This window comes from Erpetoichthys calabaricus, chromosome 7 (assembly GCF_900747795.2).
Source record: "Erpetoichthys calabaricus chromosome 7, fErpCal1.3, whole genome shotgun sequence".
In the NCBI taxonomy this organism is placed as follows: Eukaryota; Metazoa; Chordata; class Cladistia; order Polypteriformes; family Polypteridae; genus Erpetoichthys; species Erpetoichthys calabaricus.
Window position 1 is genome coordinate 27,793,161 of NC_041400.2, and position 20,041 is coordinate 27,813,201.

Sequence of the window (20,041 nt, forward strand, 5' to 3'; positions counted from 1 at the left end):
GAACCAGTCATAAAGTCTAACAAGACCTGCATCCCACAATCAAGAGAATTCAGAGAAATCCCAGGAAGACCCATTTTATGTTTCTCATTAATTTTATCCCTGGCATATACAGATTTTGTCAGCTACATCTAAAGTTTGTGTTTTTCATAAACTTCAGAGGATTCAATACTTCTGTTAAAGTGCTAATCATGACAACATACATTCTGAAGAACACTCTAAGATGCCCATACGGCATTCTGCTTACCAATACACATTTTCTGATCTGGAGTAGCCTTGAAGCCAGAATGACAAACGCAATGATAGCTCCCCAGCAAGTCAACACATTCGCCATGACTGCAGATGTTTGGAATTTCAAGGCACTCATTATAATCTGAATGAGACAAAAAGAAGATATTTACTGACTCGACTAGCATAGGTATATGCAATTGTTTGATTGTAAATGATCTAACCTAAAAATTAACTTTCTAGGTACAAATAAGTTAACACAACATTTGCAGGTACAAACTTAAACATGACAAACATCTTTATATTTTAACATATGATTACTTTTTACTTGTTTCATTTAACAGATTGTTAAATAAAACTGAATGTGTAATGTTAAAAAATGAATACCCTCGAAATTGACATGTTAATGCTTTTGCATTCAAAAGTTAAAATTCTAGCAGTAAGCCACAGTACTCATAGTGTGTCATGCTTTAATCTTTAAAGACCTAAATAACTTGCCATCATTAAAGAAGCTATGAATTCTGCTATATAGGAGGAGAAAACCATGTCGTGCATCCATGAATTGAAGCTAGAGCATAAATTGGTTGTGTAACAAGACAATCATCTAAAAGATACATGCAGACTACATTCGAATGCCTAAAAAAAGAAAAATGTAAAGTTTTGGAATTCTCTTTTCAAAATCCACACATCAAATTCCACTGAGATGTGGCAGGGCATGAAATTAGCAGTTGATGCGCAAAAGGTGAAATGTGTGAGAAGCTGATTAGTACCTTTAAGGAATGTTTTTGTTGCCAACCATTTTTTTGTGATCTAAGGGTTTATTTTTATTACTGTTTTTAATTAATAAAAGCAATGATTGCACAAAAAAACTGCATTATTTGTTAATTTAGAGTAGCTAAAATTAAAGTTCAATTGAAGATCTGATAATAATCATTGCACATAATATGTAATGATTCAGAAACTCAATGAGAATATACCTATACATGATCCTATAGGTGAAAGTTTAAACCCAGATGAACATTCACAGCGATAACTGCCTGGACTGTTGATACAATCTGCATGCTGTTGGCAGATACCTCTATTGCTGCACTCATCTATATCTGAAATAAAAAAAAATAAGAAAGTAAAAACTTTATTACTCTGAGTTATTAGCTTTGCTACTGGATCTCCTTCCTTCAAATGTACAAATAAAAGCAAGTAAAAATAACCTGATTGTATAAGAACATTAAAAACTGTAATTACAAAGGATCATTCATCTTAACAGAGTTTATTAATCCCTATTCACCTTACAATTTGAAAGAATCCGAACAAAAACTATATTTATTAACCTATTCCATTCATCACCATTTGAAATATAAATATGAATCATATGAAATGTATGTCTATCCACTTACTATCTCTGCCTCTATGCTATTATTGAAGAAAACATTTTAAAATAACAGCTGACACACTATTAATTCTCTTCAACAATTCTACACTAATCTGTCACCTCTTAATCTCCATTTGTTACCCTTACCTTAATTAAAGCTCATAAAGTGAAGTCTAGAATTATTCTAGTGTAGAATTTTTATATTTCTGTTACTATGCCATATTTTAAAATATGGAGACCAAAACTTTATACAATTATCCAGATATGTTTTACTGTGTAAGCATAACTGCCCTTAATTTATTTTCATGATTGTGGTGTACACCACGCATTCATTAAAAATACACCAAATGCAAAATCCTTTTTTTAAAACTGGGCCCAAGTATACACTCAAAGACCTTTTCCCATATGGCTGAAGATAATGTCCAGTTTCAAGTCATCACCTTCTTAATCTGTTGCCCCAGATCATTTTCTCTCACCAGATGTAATGTTTTCTACTTAAAATGTCTTGAAGGTGCCCCACTATTGAACTTGCAAAGGCAAAGCTATGTTGCATCATTTGAGTTTCCACTTGAAATGGAGGCTAACTCATAATCCTGATGACTGAACAATGCCAAGCACTATGCTGTACAAATACTGTACCAGGTATGTTTAGTGAAAGTGTATTTACAGGCTCAGCACAATGTTTCATTTGATATGTAAGGTGTTATTTCTGGGAACATTGCAAACAACAAAAACTAAGTAAATTATAACAAGTACAGTTCAGTTTAGTTTAGTTTTGTCACCTTCGCAACCTAAGATCAGGTCATTGTAGCTGAAACCAGTTGGACATTCACAGCGGAAGCTGCCAATCATGTTAATGCAGACACCATTCATGCAAATCCCAGGAATTTCCTGACACTCATTAATGTCTTTAAAAAAAAAAAAAAAGAAAGAAAAAATTTTAAAATAAATGAGAACATTTTAAAATATTATACAGTAGACTATTAACCTATAGTAATAAAACTATTTCAAGTTATATAAAAGTCAAATACATGAAAACAAAAATGCATGCGCTAATAAAATTATCTAAACTGATATCCTGACTCAAACTGCTATGCACACAGGCAGGACAGACTATGTTAGGAAACATTGTGATTCACGCTACCAAACTTCTGATCTCACAACACCACTGAAAAAAATTGCTTTATGTATGTAAAACTTTACAAGATAAAGTTTTGATTTAAAATGTCTATAAAAGCAAGGATTTCACCCTTTCTGTGCTGATGAATCTTGTTATGATTGCAATGTAAAGATATGATTTTCCAACTAACATCTAAACAAATGAAAGCTAGCCAGATACATTTTTATGTAGAAAATTATAAAAGATGTTTTCAACAAAACTGTCCATAAAAAGAGAACTCCCTTTGCATCTCCTAAACCCAACAACAGGAATTGATAACCTTCAGCTTGCATGTTTAGTGTGCTCTTAGCTGATATTTGTATGGCTGAATGGTTGGAAGGGACTTAAAGATATCAGAAAAATAACAAATGTCTGACAGCGTGTTATTAAATGAGCAGAGGTCCTTACTACTTGATTCAGATGTATGTAAAGCCTCCACGTTTGACATGTACTTTTGGAACATATCTTGATGTCAAAATTAAAAATATGGATAGCTCAAGCCTTACCCATTGCTTTACCAGTATGGATGTGAAAAGTAAATCCAGGCACAACATTACCACACAGCACACGATATTCAGCTGTAAGAAAAATGTTAGAATATAGGAATTGGACTTCTCCAAAAGCAAACTGGAGAGGCAGCCTTTAAGTAAACATAACTAAAGTGAAAAATTGTAGATTTTCTCATACTATAAAATAAAAACAAGCAAGACACTTTTTCAAATAGAAATCTTGCATTTAGGTAATAGGATCTGGCACATATTTCTTGGAAATAAGTTGAGTCTGCTTCAGTTTGTTGATTTATTTATGGAAACTAAACATATTGTTTTTTTGCCTTTTTTTCTCATTAATCCACTGAATGCACTACAACAAAAGTGTTTTTTGTAACAATTGCATTAATTACATAATATTTTAATGTCACCATATATCATACTATATTTAACAGCTATACTATCTGGCTTACCATGCTTTACGTATTTTTTTTTATAAAAAAGGTAAGATTACTTTTGTATATAGTGAATAGACGATATTGATGCACTGCAGTAAAAAGTTGCATTAATCAGGCACAATGTCATGCATTTTGCTTGTTTTCTAGTTTTTTAGCCATGATAATCACAGATCATACAAACAAATGAAGTTTAGTTTATACCATATTGAGTGTCTTTCTACACTGATTGCCACCCTAAGGTGCTTTACATGTACAAAGGTATGATCCAATTGTTTACATGTATTTTTTTACAGTTGGAACACATGCAGACTAAACGACTTGAAAATGTCCACCTGATGACAAAATGAATCAACATTACAATCAGAAGTTCAATGTCTAAACCACTACACCACAAACTAACTCTGAAGAAGAATCTTTATTGGACCAAGATAAATTAATTACGTTATATTTTTCTGTTATAGGGTATGTTGTACCAGATAAGGTCTATCATATCCTGGCCATCACATTGGTTAGTAAAGTTCTGTTTCTTCTAAATTCCTGGGCATCAAACTGCCTTCATTTAGCCAGAGTCTGGCCAGCAACTATACATATCTTCAAATTTAAAATGTTACAGTTAGTTTGCCACTTACATGACCCAGGAATTGGACAAGCTTCACAATTCTTATTCCAGGATTTTCCTATATTATAAGAACAGCAGCACAGTTGCTTTGTGAGACTGAAAGGCAGGTCATTCTCGCAAGATGTTCCATTGTAGTTTCGGTAGCATAGACTTTTTCTCATATCTAGCAATGACACAGTATCCAGATTGGTATAGTTGTGATTATCTTGTTTTAAAAGTGAATGTCTTTACAGAGGTTATAGACTCACCCAAGCAACTGTTTCCTCCATTGATAGGCATGTACTCGGGAGGACATATGCAGGTGTAATTGCCCAATGTATTGTAGCATGTGCCAGGGCCACAAATGTTACTGTAAGCAACACACTCATCAACATCTGTTTAAAGTAAAAGAATTTTAATGTACAGCTGTTGTGTACATTTACTCTGTTGTCCAGCAGCCGTTTCATCAAGTGTTTGTTATCTAATGTTAAAAAGCTTTGAAATCATAAACATACAACACTTTCATTTATTTCACTTCCTACCTTCACAAATATGACTTTCTTCACTAAGATAGTATCCTGCTGGGCACTGACACATGAAACTGCCAAATGTATTCAAACAGCTTCCACCCTGGCATAGTCCTGGCAGCTCCTCACATTCATCAATATCTGCAGAAAAAATAGATTAATAAAGCTTAGTAATTAGAAAAAAGTAGAGTGTTATACAATGTAATGTTGTGTCAGTATGTACTTGCCTTCCAGGATAATGGTAATAGGGTTAGGTTTAAAGCCTTCACCTCCTGGACACAATGTTTTGTATTCAGCTGTAAAGACAAAAAAAGCATATGTGATGCAATTCATAAGTCTCATTCTGTTTCTTACCTGAAAAGACATCTGTTTTTTATACATGGTTATTTTTCAAAAAATTCCAAAATCACAGCATGGAAGCGCTAATTTAATTTTGATTGAAAATTGCAATAGATGGACCATCTGTAAGAGACTTTTAAAAAATTCTATTAAGGACTCCTTTTCTCTTAATTATATATCTGTCTTATGTTAAGTGTGAATTATTTATTTTTTACACTATTTATGCATTATTTCTGTTACAAAATTTAATTTCCTTTTACTTTATATGTGATTACTTTTTAACAGCTTGTAAAATACTTACATTGTTTGTATGAAAAATACTCTATAGAAATAAATGTTGTTGTTGTTGTTGTTACTGAGGGAAATGTGAAAGACTAAAGAAGAGACTGATTGTATTAGGAAGAAACTGTTTTATCCAGTCTAGAAAGATGGAAAAACTTGATTAACACATACAAAATGTTTTGTAAACTGAACCTGGGAGGCTGAAGTCACTACAGTTTTTCATTGCAGCCAATGTTATACAACAATATTATGTATTATTACATGTGATTATATGTAGTAGGTAAAATTAATATTTTGGATCAGATCAACTTCATTTTAACTGTTTTGGGTAAGTTGCTTTTTGTCTTGACATAGAAAAGTGGTCAACTGCACATATGTCAAAGATGGTGTTAAGAGTGGATAAGTGAAGCTTTGCACAGATGAAACTGCCATCCATAATATAACTTGCTATAAACTAATTAAAAAATAAACCTCTATAATTACTCTTAATCATATTCTTCTTAACTTTAATAAATGTTCAAATGGCTCAAATGTCTGAAAATAAGCTAATCTAATGAGTTTGAAGTTATTGGATTTTAACAAAACAATAGTTTAAAAAAGAAGTCATTAAAAGTATCTAAACAAATTGACTATGAATTACAGCACTTTCAGAGTGAAAGATTTAACAAACTACCTTACACTACAGTTCTAATGAAGCACACCTTTACCTTGCTTAAAGATTTCATTGTGTAATACTTTTAAAGAGAACTTCACACTCAGCTAAGACTAAACTATCGAGATTCTATCCAAATCCTCATAACTTTCATATCTTCTCCAAGTATGTTTTGCTTTCTCCTTGCTCAAAACCCCATTACTTAGGAACTTCCAACTTAATTCTAAATTCCACTGAAAATTCTTTATGACCTTGTGATTAAGGCCTTGATATCAGTGATCTTACCTGCATATCTTGTAATGTAATGTTAAGAATTATCTATAAAGTTCTTTACTAACTCCCCCCACTGCCCCCTCAGTATAATTACTTGTATTGATACGTGGACAGAGTTCACAGGGATTTCCCCAGGTTTTTCCTTGTGAGCAGCAGCAAGAGGAACGAGTAACAGCAAACCCTATTTGTCTGCTGCAAGACAGACTACCATCTTCACTGTATTCAAAGTCCAAGTAACAGTAACCAAATCGAATGTCTAGAATGTAACAAAAGACACATGGTATAAGTTAGCAACAGGCAAATAAATTCTGGAATAAATGGCTTTCCTATGTTTGTAATTGCACTTATAAAGTGAAAGACATTTCATTTTTTTAACTATGCTAACAACTTCTGATGATGGGTGTGGTTTCTAGGATGAGCTAAAGGCTTGTGTCTATTACTATCAGGATCAGTTTTACCTTACCATAACAGCTAAATTTAAGTCAGAAGTAAACTTCTAGGTGTCAGCCTTTACTACAGTAAGAAAATACTTAAATACTGTATGAAATTAATTAAAAAAGCAAGTGCCACAAAAATACTTTTTACATTTAGTGATTTTTGTGTATACAGTACATTGATTGTCACTCCTCTTTGCCAAGGAACACTCTCAGATCAAAGTCAAGCTGTAACTCAGCTGATATTTAACTAATATACTTCTCTCTTATCCCTTGACTTGAGGATTACCTATTTTTATCACCAAATATTTATCACAAATAAAACAATGTACTTGTATTAATATTTTTGTAGCTGTCAGTTCTATATCAAAGTAATGAAACTATAAGCTACCTATGCTGAAATTAGAGTGAGCCACTAAAGAAGAAATTAAGATGAAGACTGTCAGATATGAAAAAAAAACTTAATAACAGGCAGCCTGATACATGCAAACACTTTATTTTTTGCCAAATATAAGCCCTCAGTGTCTCTCCATTTTAATAAGGTTTTCTTCTTTATTAGTGCTTGTTCCACTAAGCAAATAGTGATAAAACCAATGTTTTTTAATATTATCATTGCAGCAGTGGTATGAAATGGTTTTCCTGCTTAGAAGCTACTTCTTAGTTATTCCATAGGTGTCGGTTGTCAGTAAAAGACACATTATTATAGTTAAATATTGAAAGAATATCACATATTAATGTAGATAAACACAAACAATGATACCAAAATTGTAATATTTATTAGGCACACTTACCCACACAACCAACTCCAGTTGGGATTAGCTCAAATTCAGGCGGACAGTTACACTGATATCCTCCAGGACTGTTTACACATATTCCATTAACACAATTGATTGGATCTGTACATTCATCTATATCTACAACAAATTCATTTTGCAGAAATTAATGCAAATTTCATGGCCCAATGAAAGCCCACCTTTGCAATTTTGCCCATCTGAATGTGCATTTTAAATTCAGACTTCGTTAGTGTCTATTCCATTAAAGCAGCTTTTGAAATGCATACATTAAAAAACTGCTCCTTTAGAAATGATCACACACTCTGCAACACTCTGAATGTAAGTTCAAATTAAGACATGCAAATACAGTAATCCCTCCTCCATCGCGGGGGTTGCGTTCCAGAGCCACCCGCGAAATAAGAAAATCCGCAAAGTAGAAACCATATGTTTATATGGTTATTTTTATATTGTCATGCTTGGGTCACAGATTTGCGCAGAAACACAGGAGGTTGTAGAGAGACAGGAACGTTATTCAAACACTGCAAACAACATTTGTGTCTTTTTCAAAAGTTTAAACTGTGCTCCATGACAAGACAGAGATGACAGTTCTGTCTCACAATTAAAAGAATGCAAACATATCTTCCTCTTCAAAGGAGTGCGTGTCAGGAGCACAGGCTGTCAGAAACAGAGAGCAAAGCAAACAAATCAATACGGCTGTTTGGCTTAAGCCGTGGCACAAAGCTGTTGAAGGCGGCAGCTCACACCCCCTCCGTCAGGAGCAGGGAGAGAGAGAGAGAGATAAAAACAAAGAGTGAAAAATCAATACGTGCCCTTTGAGCTTTTAAGTATGCAAAGCACCGTGCAGCATGTCGCTTCACGAAGCAGCTGCACACAGAAGGTAGCAACGTGAAGATAATCTTTCAGCATTTTTAGACGAGCGTCCGTATCGTCTAGGTGTGCGAACAGCCCCTATGTCAGGATCAGAGAAAGTCAGCGCAAGAGAGAGAGAGAGAAAGTAAGTTGGGTAGCTTCTCAGCCATCTGCCAATAGCGTCCCTTGTATGAAATCAACTGGGCAAACCAACTGAGGAAGCATGTACCAGAAATTAAAAGACCCATTGTCCTCAGAAATCCGCGAACCAGCAAAAAATCTGCGATATATATTTAAATATGCCTACATATAAAATCCGCGATAGAGTGAAGCCGCAAAAGGCGAAGCGCGATATAGCGAGGGATCACTGTATGTGTATAGCAGCCTTGATTAACCAAGCAAAAAATGTATTTTATCTTAAATATTAAATACTAGCCAACCCGCGGCGTAGCATACGCCGCATAATTATTTATTGATGGGTGAACACTTCCTGAACAACACAGTTGTCCAAATGGGGTGGGTTTGAGGATACGACTGTGAGTGAACGAAAAGATGGAACTCTGGAGAGGGCAACATACAATTGTCTGTGACTGAAAACTGGGTTTGGCAGATACAGGCATATCATTTTGAAAGTTTGTCCCTGTGCCTTATTAATTGTCATTGCAAAGGCCAATCTAACAGGAATTTGTCTGCATGTAAAAGTAAAAGGCAAATTTGAATCTGATGGGGTCAGGGATATCCGGGGAATAAGGACAGTTTGTGCGGTAGGAGCTGCGATAGTTTTACACTCCAGTACATTGCAGTGAATGCTGGTAGCAGTCTGTCTAGTGCCATCACAGAGACTTCTTGCTGACATGAGGTTTCTGAGAAGCATGACGTCTGAACCTATTTTAATTTTGAGTTTATGCAGAGGCATGCCAGTGGGAGTAAGACTGTTAAGAAATTCTTCGGGGAATGAAACTTGATCTGCGGGATCGTCTGTGACGATGGAGGCAACGCTGGTGAAAGTTACTTCGTCGGTAGGGATAAGTTTCAGTACTTGTTCATTAAGGTGTAGCGAGTCTTCGTTGGTGACGCTTAATATAGCTCCCGTACTGAGTTGTTCCAGAGTCACAGTTGAGAAACACTTTTTTAATGAGTTTTAAGCACAGGGAAAAAATGAACATTTGAAACAACCGTAATGTAACAAACCACCAAGAAAAGTAACATTGCAACAATGCACGCTACGAACTGATCGCTGTAAACAGAAGTGAAAACAAAATCAAGTCCGGTGCATTCTTTAACTGCCTTCTCTGCCTTATGCATCCAGCCCCCTCTCTCTCGCACGCGCGTGTGTGTGTGTGTATGTCTCTCTCTCGCGCGCCTGTGTGTGTCTCTCTCTCTCGCGTGCCTGTGTGTGTGTCTCTCTCTCTCTCGCGCGCCTGTGTGTGTGTGTCTCTCTCTCGCGCGCCTGTGAGTGCGTCTCTCTCGCGCGCCTGTGAGTGTGTCTCTCTCGCGCGCCTGTGTGTGTACGTGTCTCTCTCGCGCGCCTGTGTGTGTACGTGTCTCTCTCGCGCGCCTGTGTGTGTACGTGTCTCTCTCGCGCGCCTGTGTGTGTACGTGTCTCTCTCGCGCGCCTGTGTGTGTACGTGTCTCTCTCTCTCTCTCTGGCTTGCTCGCTCGCTGCACAGGGAGAGACTGAACACGTGCGGAAATCATCGGCGCACACGGCTGTTAGTGAATTATTGTTGGTGGGCTGGGCTCTGTGAGTTGGAGGGCGTGGCCCTGTCTTGCTTGCCATGGACGGTTTCTGAGAAGCATGATGACTGAACCTATTTTAATTTTGAGTTTATGCGGAGGCATGCCAGTGGGAGTAAGACTGTTAAGAAATTCTTCGGGGAATGAAACTTGATCTGTGGGATTGTCTGTGACGATGGAGGCAACGCTGGTGAAAGTTACTTCGTCGGTAGGGATAAGTTTCAGTACTTGTTCATTACGGTGTAGCGAGTCTTCGTTGGTGACGCTTAATATAGCTTGCGTACTGAGTTGTTCCGGAGTCACAGTTGAGAAGTCGATGTCGCCATATAGTTGTTGAACGGGATCAGAAATAAAAGGAAAACAATGTGAGGGTAATGGACGTGGGAGGAGTGTTAGAGTTGGCGGGCGGGGCTCTGTTGTGCATGCCATGGTCGGCTGCTTAGTGAATTGTTGGTGGGCGGGGCTCTGTGAGTTGGTGGGCGTGGCTCTGTCTTGCGTGCGTCTTGCTTGCCATGTCTTGTGTCCGTCTTGCTTGCCAGGGACTTAGTGAATTATACTGTATATATAGATTCCAAAAGGAGTGGTTTAAGTAGCCAGAAGATAAAATGCACCGGAAAGGTAAACAAAAGATGGCAAAGTTACCTCAAGAAGACTAACCAAAATGTGGAATCAATAAAGTAAACAAAAATTCAAATCAATGAATAAACTCCAAATTATGCACAGATACATGAGATGAAATGTTACAGTAATGAACAGTGTTAATACTCTATTTTTATTTACCCCTGCCTTCACATCATATGAGGTTTATATAATTATTATTGCCACAAAACAAAGGTAAATCAGGGGTACATAACATGCAGATAGAATTATTGGAAAAGGCAGCTCTATCTTGACACAAGATAACCAAACAGAGCTGAAAGTGTTTCTGTCTATGCTGCTTATGCCAAACCAAGGTGACTCAAAACTGAGAGATGTCTCAGTCAGAGTATGACACCCGGTATTCTTACATTTGAAATAAAGAACAAAAAAACTGAAAGACAAATAAAGGTTATCATCACAAAATCATATAAATGATTCTGAGTTTGCATAGAGATTGAAGTATTAAGACAATAAGAAAAAAAAGTTACTTAGACCACCTGTAACAAAGAGTACAGTAGAACACATTTTTGTTTACTCATCTTGGCATTATAAGGCTGTTGTGATTTGATTTAAGATTAGCAGCAACAAAGATAATCTGCTTCACTGTAAACTGATTGATTAAGGAATGTGGTAACCCTGACACCATAAAAATACTCTCTGGTCAGTCAATCACAGGAATTATTTCATGCCTGCAACCCACTCACCATCCAACCACAACCTTACTCTGAACTGCATTAGAAGAATATTTACAAGTATACATACCTGTGCAGTTACCTCCTGTCCGATCAAGTTCATAACCATCATTGCAAATGCACCTGAACATGCCTGGGAGATTTTTGCATATGCCAAATACACAAATATTTTGGAATAAGCATTCATTGATATCTGAAAATAAATAATAATGTATGTGACATTATTTGTGATAAATGATTTTTGATACATACAGTACTGCATACTTATAAAGTCTGTAATCTGCCTTTTTCCAGACTTAAAGAATTATTACAGTGTGCTTTCAATGAGGCAAGATCTTCTGATTGTATAATTTTATGTACCAGTAAAGGAAATATTATAAAACAAGGTTATTCAAATTTATTTCAAACTAGATCCCCTTAACAGAAGTCAAAGAGGCCAGAGAGAAAATTTCCAGTGTAGCCTCTAAGATACCCATACCCGTCTCTGCAAAGGAAGGAAGACTTGACATGTCTGATTATATTTGGTCATTTTAAATTACTGCAAATCTTATGGAGCCCTTGCTATTAAATTATATACAGTATCTGGTGTCACATATGCAGGCTTGGTGGCTCTCTGACAAACACTTTTACTAATGGAAAGTATGGGTGTAATTTAAGGATGGAATGGTAGTTTACTAAGTATCAATTTCCCTCTGACAAAAAACAGACGGAATAAGCCTGACATTAACTCCTTCACAAACCTCACCTCTTCAGCTAGGACAAAAGAGCCAGGAGCATCAACCGCATGTGATTAGACCACATGAGCCACAGAGAGTAGACCTCCTACATTTTGTTTTGAAAAACGCCAGGGGGCTCCAAATCCTTAATTTTCACCAAGAGGACACTTACTTTTTCAGTTGCTACTTTATTTCTATTTTCAATACGCGTATTAGATGGTGTCTTCCCAGGTGGAGCCCCAACCCTTCTGATGACTTGCTTTTTACTATTTTTTACTGGATACAGGTTTTTGGGGTCACAGAACTTAATTTTGGCATCAGGTTTGAAACAGACAGTTTTCTATGGCTTTATATTTTTTGTGCCTTTTTCTGTTGCCATATTTATTTTCTCACCGTTTTGAGCATTAATTGTTATGGTGTTGCTCTGCAAATACACTGCAGTCAACACTTACAGTATTTGTCACTTGAGTTTGTGGATAAATTAAAAGAAATCTCTACATGTGGTTGTTAGTATGCTTCTTGAGGGTTAGGCCTATGTGAAGTCACCCTATACACCTAACTCCCATTTACGTGATGGCTGACTTGGAGCCCTGCAGTTGTAAAAACTGTTTTTGGACTCCTTAGTTTGTATTAATTAGTAAATATTTAAAATGAAATATACAGTACACTGAGAATCACATGCATTTCAAAGCCATCATAAAGAGTTTTTTTTCTTAAGTGGTTAAGAATTGTGATAGATTAAAGAAGGAAACTACATTTGTTGGTTTCTCCTTTTTTGTTTAAATAGAACAGTTAACATAAATTCCATATGTTGATTGAAGCTGATCCATGCACCATGATAGTTCCTTTCACTTTTAACTCTATTTCTTGTTCTTCACATCCTGTATAATGACTTAAAGAATAATCAACTGATTCAAATAGAATATACCTATTGAATATATTCTGAAAAGAAGCTAGCTTTGTTCATGAGAAAACTTAAAAAGTATAAAGTGGTGTCAAACAGTACAGGATAAAGGTGTTACGGTAAGTGGAAAAACAGCATTTTGCCTTTAAATGATCAAAAACTATAAGATCTTCTCAAAGCACATATACAGTACGGAGTTAAGATCAGAAAATACACTATATTAACAAATATATCTCTGCAATGTTTAATTCATAATTCTTAACCCAAGCTACTTTAAAACTGCAACACAAAACCTAAAAATAAATAAAAATAGAAAATAAATTTATTTTTGATTTCTAATTAATAAATGCACTTACTGCGTAACACAAATGGAAATGCAGAGTTCACAACGTAAGTTATCTACACAACTGTAACAGTGTACTACTACTAGTACAGCAAAGATAAGTGCTTTTCACAAGTATCACTCTCTTTTTAAACCAACTAGCAAGCATTTTGATTACTTAGCTAAATTTTTCCAACACAGAGCCGTCTACTCACATTTCTTTGAGTATTCTGGATTGTTCAGCCTGAGATGTGGCTTACCTACCTTGGCAAGATCTCCTGTCAGTGGCAGGCGAGAAGCCCATATCACACTCACAATGGTACAGCCCAGGTGTATTCAGACACCTGCCATTTTCACAGAGGTTACTATTCTCCATACACTCATCCATATCTGTGAAAAAGAAAGGAGATAAATCTTCACAGAATCTCTGTGTTGGCAGATACACATAAATACATAACAACTGAAGACTCATGGGAAAGCTATCCTCATACTAGGCAGTTTAATGCTGCATATAATATATTTTTGTGGGCAAATCTTTAAATCACAAGCTTCTAGATGAGGCTGGCAATCACAAAGGAGCACAATAGTCTCAGATCTCAGCAGAGATGTACCTTACTCTTAACAGATGAGCATGTCAAAAAGTTTTATTCTACCAGCTGATTTTCAGCCCATTTACAGTAACTGTTCACTCAAACAACTCTTAGACTGACCTAAGAAACAGAAAAAGATATCAAATATATATAAGTATATATTAAAAATATATCAAAAAGATAGACCCAGGAAACTCTTCAGAAATGTATAAAGAAGAAGGGGCCATACAGGCCTCTAATCTTCTGGAAGCAGGACCTTCATTTTGCAGTGTCACCAAAGTTCTAGTATAAATTAATCACCCTCCCATTACTTCTGATCAATTCGTAGCTTAAGGGTCACTTCCTATGACAGAAAACCAAACAGAACTGTCTCTATATAAGAGGCTGCAATCAAGAGCTTCACCATTTGCAAAGGAAACAACAATCAGCAAGCAATTCATCTGAATATGAATGCTAGCCTTCTTAAGCTTGTCCATTTCTGGTGTTCTTTGACATTGAGTGGACAAGAGGAAAGACGAAGCACAATCTAAAACCATCCCCCCTCTCTGAATAATGTAGTTTTATCTAGGTGTTAACCACTCTCAGTAACATTAACCCAGTTCCCATTTTAACTGGGACTGGGATAAAGAAGAATAAGGTGCAACAAACCCCACCTGAACATGTGTATCCATCCCCTGTGAATCCCTCAGAACAGGTGCAATGGTATGATCCTGGTGTGTTCAGACACTGGGCATTGGAGCTACACAGGTGACTCCCATTTGCACATTCATTAAGGTCTGTGGCAGAAAAAAATAAAAACAATGCAAGACTCTTGATAGTAAACAAAACCAAGAAAGCATGCAGAAGAAAAGTGTTTTTGAAGCTACTGTCATACATCTGTACCTATTTACTGAAAAAAAGAACAAATCCGTGCACATTATAAATTCCTATTGAATGCTTTAGAGGTAGAGAATCAAACCATATCACTGATTGTCTGTGGCACCCATTTAAGATCATAGGTATCTTAACAGGACTGGTATTTTCTTTAGACGAAATTATTTAATAGAAAATGTAAAAAAACAATTTAGCCCATTATGCTTTACATTTATAAAGATAATGCTCTTACCTAAGACATCACAAACAGAGGCAAGGGGAAAAATCAATATAGTACTACAATATTATTCCTCATTTTATTCTTACATACATGAAAAAATGCATATCAAAGGATGGCACACCACAAATGTTAATGTAGTTTGACAAATTTCTATAGCAAATATTCTATTAAGTCAAAAAATGTGTACATTTTGATTTTTTACAATGTGTCAATAAATGGACACTTGAGGGTGCTGTTGCCCCATGAAACCCAACAGACAGCTGCAGACACAGGTTTAGAAGCACCCAGAAGTAATTTAATTTTCTTCTTTAAAGTGCCCAAAAGCCCCGCCACCACCATAAACAAGTAAACACTATAATAATCACACAATACTAAATACAATAATTCTTCTCCTCTCCTCCCAGCAGCTCCGTCACACTCCCTCCAAACTCCGGCTCGCTTGCTGGGTTCCCATCAGTCCTTTTAATAGTTGTTGTCCCGGAAGTGCTTCTATTCTTCCTCCCACGTGACTTACTAGCACTTCTGGGTCAGCTGCAGAATTCAAGTTTTCAATCGGACCGGAAGTACTTCAGGGTTTCCGTTGTCGTAGTCCATTAGTACTTCCGGGCTAGGTGAGAATTTATTTCCCAACTTCCCACAGCATCTCCTGGCGGCACCACGGTACCCAGCAGGGCTGTGCTGCCGAACTCCAAGTCCCATAGTGCCCTACAGGCATCCAGGGCACCGCTGTAGTTCAGGGAAGCTACCATCTATCGTCTTGGGGGAAGCAGTGTTGGCAAGTTGCTGCCTTCCCTCGTCCTTTTATTCCAGGGGCAGCCCAGCCGGGTTGAGCTGCTGGCCTTCCATCACAAATGTTACACAAAGAAATAGATAATATGAAGTACAGGCTCTTTCTGAAATATTGCTTGCTCTTACTCATAGTGGCAAAAGTACATTACTATGCAACAAAACTACACAAGCAGAGAAAAAGAAGAGTGATATTCTTAAAAATAGTATCAAAGTCTGATAATCTGTTGAGTCAGCCACAAATTATTGGTCTACTCATGGCAACCTTTTGTACTCCAAAAAATTAAAAAAAAACATTTATGTATACTGTGTATGTTTCAAATATTAAACATTCTTTTTGTAACTGTTACAAACATAAGGGCAAATCTCAGAAGGGCTCACTCTGAATTGAATTTAAATAAAGAACTAATGTATGTTATGAAACAGAATGAAATATTTTAGTCTTAATGCTAAGATTTCTAAGATACTAATCCAAAAACAAAACGACTTTAAAATGCCTTTTAAAAGTTAAAGAAATTGGGTTGTTAATATGTTGGGGTGCAAAACCAAACCCACATGATCACAGCAAAAAGTTTCAACTGATGGTAATTAATTTAACATATTGTTTAATTTTGGCCCTTTTGAACTGAAGGCTACATTCCATGTCAGTGAATCAATGGAAACTACAATTGTGTCAATAGAAAATACAGCTCTGTGTGTGTGAGTCATGGGGAACCAACTCAAAAACTGTACATCACTCAAAAATGGCTATGTCTACTGTCACAAAATGTTGTATTTACATTATTTTTAACGCAGTTCAAAACAAAGGCTCATACAGTTATAAGGATTTCATTGGGGAATTATAATCAGAGAGTCAACATCACAAAAACCTCATTACGACAAAACAACTCAGAGGACATTCATTAAAATTTGTACATAGATTACAGTTAACCCAACTTAACATATAGAGTTTATGGAGTTTAAAAATGTCATTATCGATAGTGATTACAGTTTTTTTTTTAATGTTCACCTGTACACTTGACTCCAGTGCCCACCCAGCCTTCTTGACAACTGCAGCTGAAACTGCCAGGCATGTTAATGCATGAAGCTTGAATGTCACAATTATGAGCTTCAATTCCACACTCATCAATATCTGTTTAAAAAATAGGAAGAAAACAAAAACTCAAATTAAACCCGTCTGAGGCAAGAAAAAAGATACAATGTACAATTTTCATAAGGATTGTTTGTCTGGTTTACAAGCCTTAATATGTTTTTCTACAGTTACTTAGGTATGCATATAAAAATCAAAAAACATATTCATTTTTACTGGATACCTGGGTAGAACCGTGTACCTAAGTTGAAAAACAACTTTATTTCAAGCTTGTCTGTACTCTGTTCTTCTATGAAATGAAAATTTCCTTGTGTTCACCCATAGCCTAGTTTTGTTCTATCTAAAAATGCTATGTTTTGCTAATCTAGCATAGCACTATTCAATGCTGCTGTTAGGAGTGGTAGTCCCATTGTTTACACTTGGGAGTTTCAGTAGCATTTACACAGTAAGTATGTACATTGGGGCCTACAGGAATCCCAAGCAATGTTCATCACAATGATGACAGCAACTGAAATTACCCAGAAACATCTGCTGGAGTGCTCTCCTTTAATGGAATATAAGTATTTAGAGGTGCAGAGATACTAGTGACTACATGAGAGTACCCTGGCCTCTTGTCTCCATGGTTTAGCAGGAAAACCCTTGACCTGAGAAGTAACTTACAATAATCACTTAAGTAAACCATAGGTGAGATTGGAAGACAAGAGAAAATTAGACAAACAGAAACAGGAAAGAGGATATAGGAAGCATGAGATTAAAAGCAGACCAGTTCCTCACAAACATAAATTGTAAAAAGAACATGAGAGAATAGTATAAGGTATATGGCTTGCCAGTAATGGAATAAACCTGCAACAGCAAAGAAACATATATTAGGAAATTGATAATGCAAACATTAGATTCTAAATACCACTAGAGCTTGACACCACAATCAATATCATCAAAGAGAATAAAGCTCAAACTTCTAACCAAACAAAGATTAAAGAAAACTAAGCTAAAGATTCTGGACAACCATCAATTCACTCCTAAACACAATACAGTTTTGTATTAATTCAGGATCTTGGACAAGAAGAAGTCTGTAATGCCAATTTGTATATTGTCTCCTGAGATGTCACACGGTTTTAGAAGCCACAGCTCCCAACAATGGATCACTGCCTCAAGGCAACAACCCTACAACACAGTGGCACAAATGTAAAATAAAACTGTGGCACATCATGATGTGATTTATTTCTATGACACTTAAAATGAACTTAAATCCTCATACTTAAAAACTCTATAATCTGATAGGTAGCATGATGCTACTCCCGTAATACTGCAGGCTTTTCTTGTCAATTAAAAAAAATCCCTTCTTTGCGTACACCCACCTATGCCCCTTAGAAAATATTTTGTGGTGGGTGAAGTCTAGTTTCATGGCACAAACAAAAAATTAAATAATAATTTCAAGTGAAGGTAGTAATGTATCTAAAGAAGTTATATGGAGGACAAAAGAGTGATGGGATACACAGACATCAGAACAATTTTAAAATAACAGACCGTTAGGCTCAACAAAAGTACAACAGTGCTTATCATGAAAGTACGTTTTGAAAGTTCACATTATACAGTAGCAAGTTCTGTCAGCCTTGCTGCCCATGCTACCTCCAAAAGCACCTAAGAAAACAACAAAATATTTTTCTAAAAGGACAAAATACTACAAAAAGTTCTAAATGGCCTCTTAATGGCAATTAGAAAGTTTTTAGAAGTATTTTAATTAACTTTCACACAGCAGTAGCAAATATAAGTATGATATAGCCCTCAGTCCAGTTCATCAGAATATAATAAAATCAGCAAGTACTATATCTCTATTTGTTAATAAAGCAAAGTCTCTACCTTTGAGAAGCAGATACAAGATTGACAATGGAGACCATTGTTACGTGTTCTACATGAAAGTACAATATGTTGTTAGTAAAAGAAGACAGGAGTCCAGAAATAACCTTACCTGTACAGCCTGTTGCTCCTTTCTTGACAGAATAGCCCAGCTGGCAATGGCAGGTGAATGAACCTTTGGTGTTCTCACACTCCCCAAACATGCAAATGTTGGCATTTAAATCACATTCATTAACATCTACAGTAAAGAAAATTAAAAACAGCAATTTATTATCCCACATCTTTTTGTATTTATCTCAAGAGGCAACTAAGCCTAGTAATACACAAGATACCATCCACTTGTCTTGAGCTCTATGCACACACTGAGTAAGCCATTAAGAAGAGAGAATCTACTTATTAGTCATTTAATTTATTATTTCTGCATTATATCAGGAATCTTAAAACTCAAAGCAATACTGGGTTGCCAGAACAAAAAAAAAGCAACAAACAGTATTACAGTTTTTAATGGTGCTCTCCATGTGATTACTGAACATACCGACACAGGTCTTCATATCCATGGATGCCATAAAACCATCAAAGCAGAGGCAACGATATTCACCACGAATATTTGTGCACTGTCCTCCATCACAAATATCTATGTTGTCCTCACATTCATCAATGTCTGCAAAGCCAATGACATACACAGTGTTATGTTTTTGAAGCTTGTTACTTCTCTGCTGTTAAGCAAGCTCTGGTATGCTTTTACAAACCAAAACCTAATTTAGAAAGTAAAATACTGATAGATTTTGACTAGCCTCAGCACTAGAATCTTACAAAAGAGTTTCCAGTAACAGATTATCTGACTGTCTAGAATCTCTAGATCAACAAATTTAGACAAAACCCTTGTTTCCTTGTACTAACTTTATGTTATGACTACAGCTTTTGCTGCCCACATCTACTGTATATCCTTCTACTGAGAACTGTCTGCTATAGATTTATACATTACACATTACTAAAGCTGACAGCTGTTTTCTTAAACCACCACCAGAAAAAGACAATAGACTGAGTTACTGTTAAAGGCTAGAATTTATTTATATGGCACGTTTCATACGCTTAAAGTGCTTCACAGATATTCAGAAAGAACAACAAAACATATACAAAATAGGATACAAATAATATCCACATGAAA

General features: G+C 36.0%; 1 protein-coding gene across 1 annotated transcript in view; it reads right to left on the reverse strand.

The window, feature by feature from the left end:
• fbn2a (fibrillin 2a) overlaps positions 1-20,041 on the reverse strand; it is a 133,065-nt gene that overhangs the window by 40,818 nt on the left and 72,206 nt on the right. Inside the window, exons 30-45 of the mRNA XM_051929952.1 lie at positions 19,409-19,534; positions 18,986-19,111; positions 16,936-17,058; positions 14,701-14,823; positions 13,722-13,847; positions 11,586-11,708; positions 7,596-7,718; positions 6,465-6,626; positions 5,052-5,120; positions 4,840-4,965; positions 4,567-4,692; positions 4,329-4,481; positions 3,260-3,331; positions 2,377-2,502; positions 1,203-1,325; positions 245-370 (exon numbers count right to left, since the gene is read on the reverse strand). Coding sequence (XP_051785912.1) covers positions 245-370; positions 1,203-1,325; positions 2,377-2,502; positions 3,260-3,331; positions 4,329-4,481; positions 4,567-4,692; positions 4,840-4,965; positions 5,052-5,120; positions 6,465-6,626; positions 7,596-7,718; positions 11,586-11,708; positions 13,722-13,847; positions 14,701-14,823; positions 16,936-17,058; positions 18,986-19,111; positions 19,409-19,534 — 1,953 coding nt within the window. The remainder of the gene's footprint in view (positions 1-244; positions 371-1,202; positions 1,326-2,376; positions 2,503-3,259; positions 3,332-4,328; positions 4,482-4,566; positions 4,693-4,839; positions 4,966-5,051; positions 5,121-6,464; positions 6,627-7,595; positions 7,719-11,585; positions 11,709-13,721; positions 13,848-14,700; positions 14,824-16,935; positions 17,059-18,985; positions 19,112-19,408; positions 19,535-20,041) is intronic.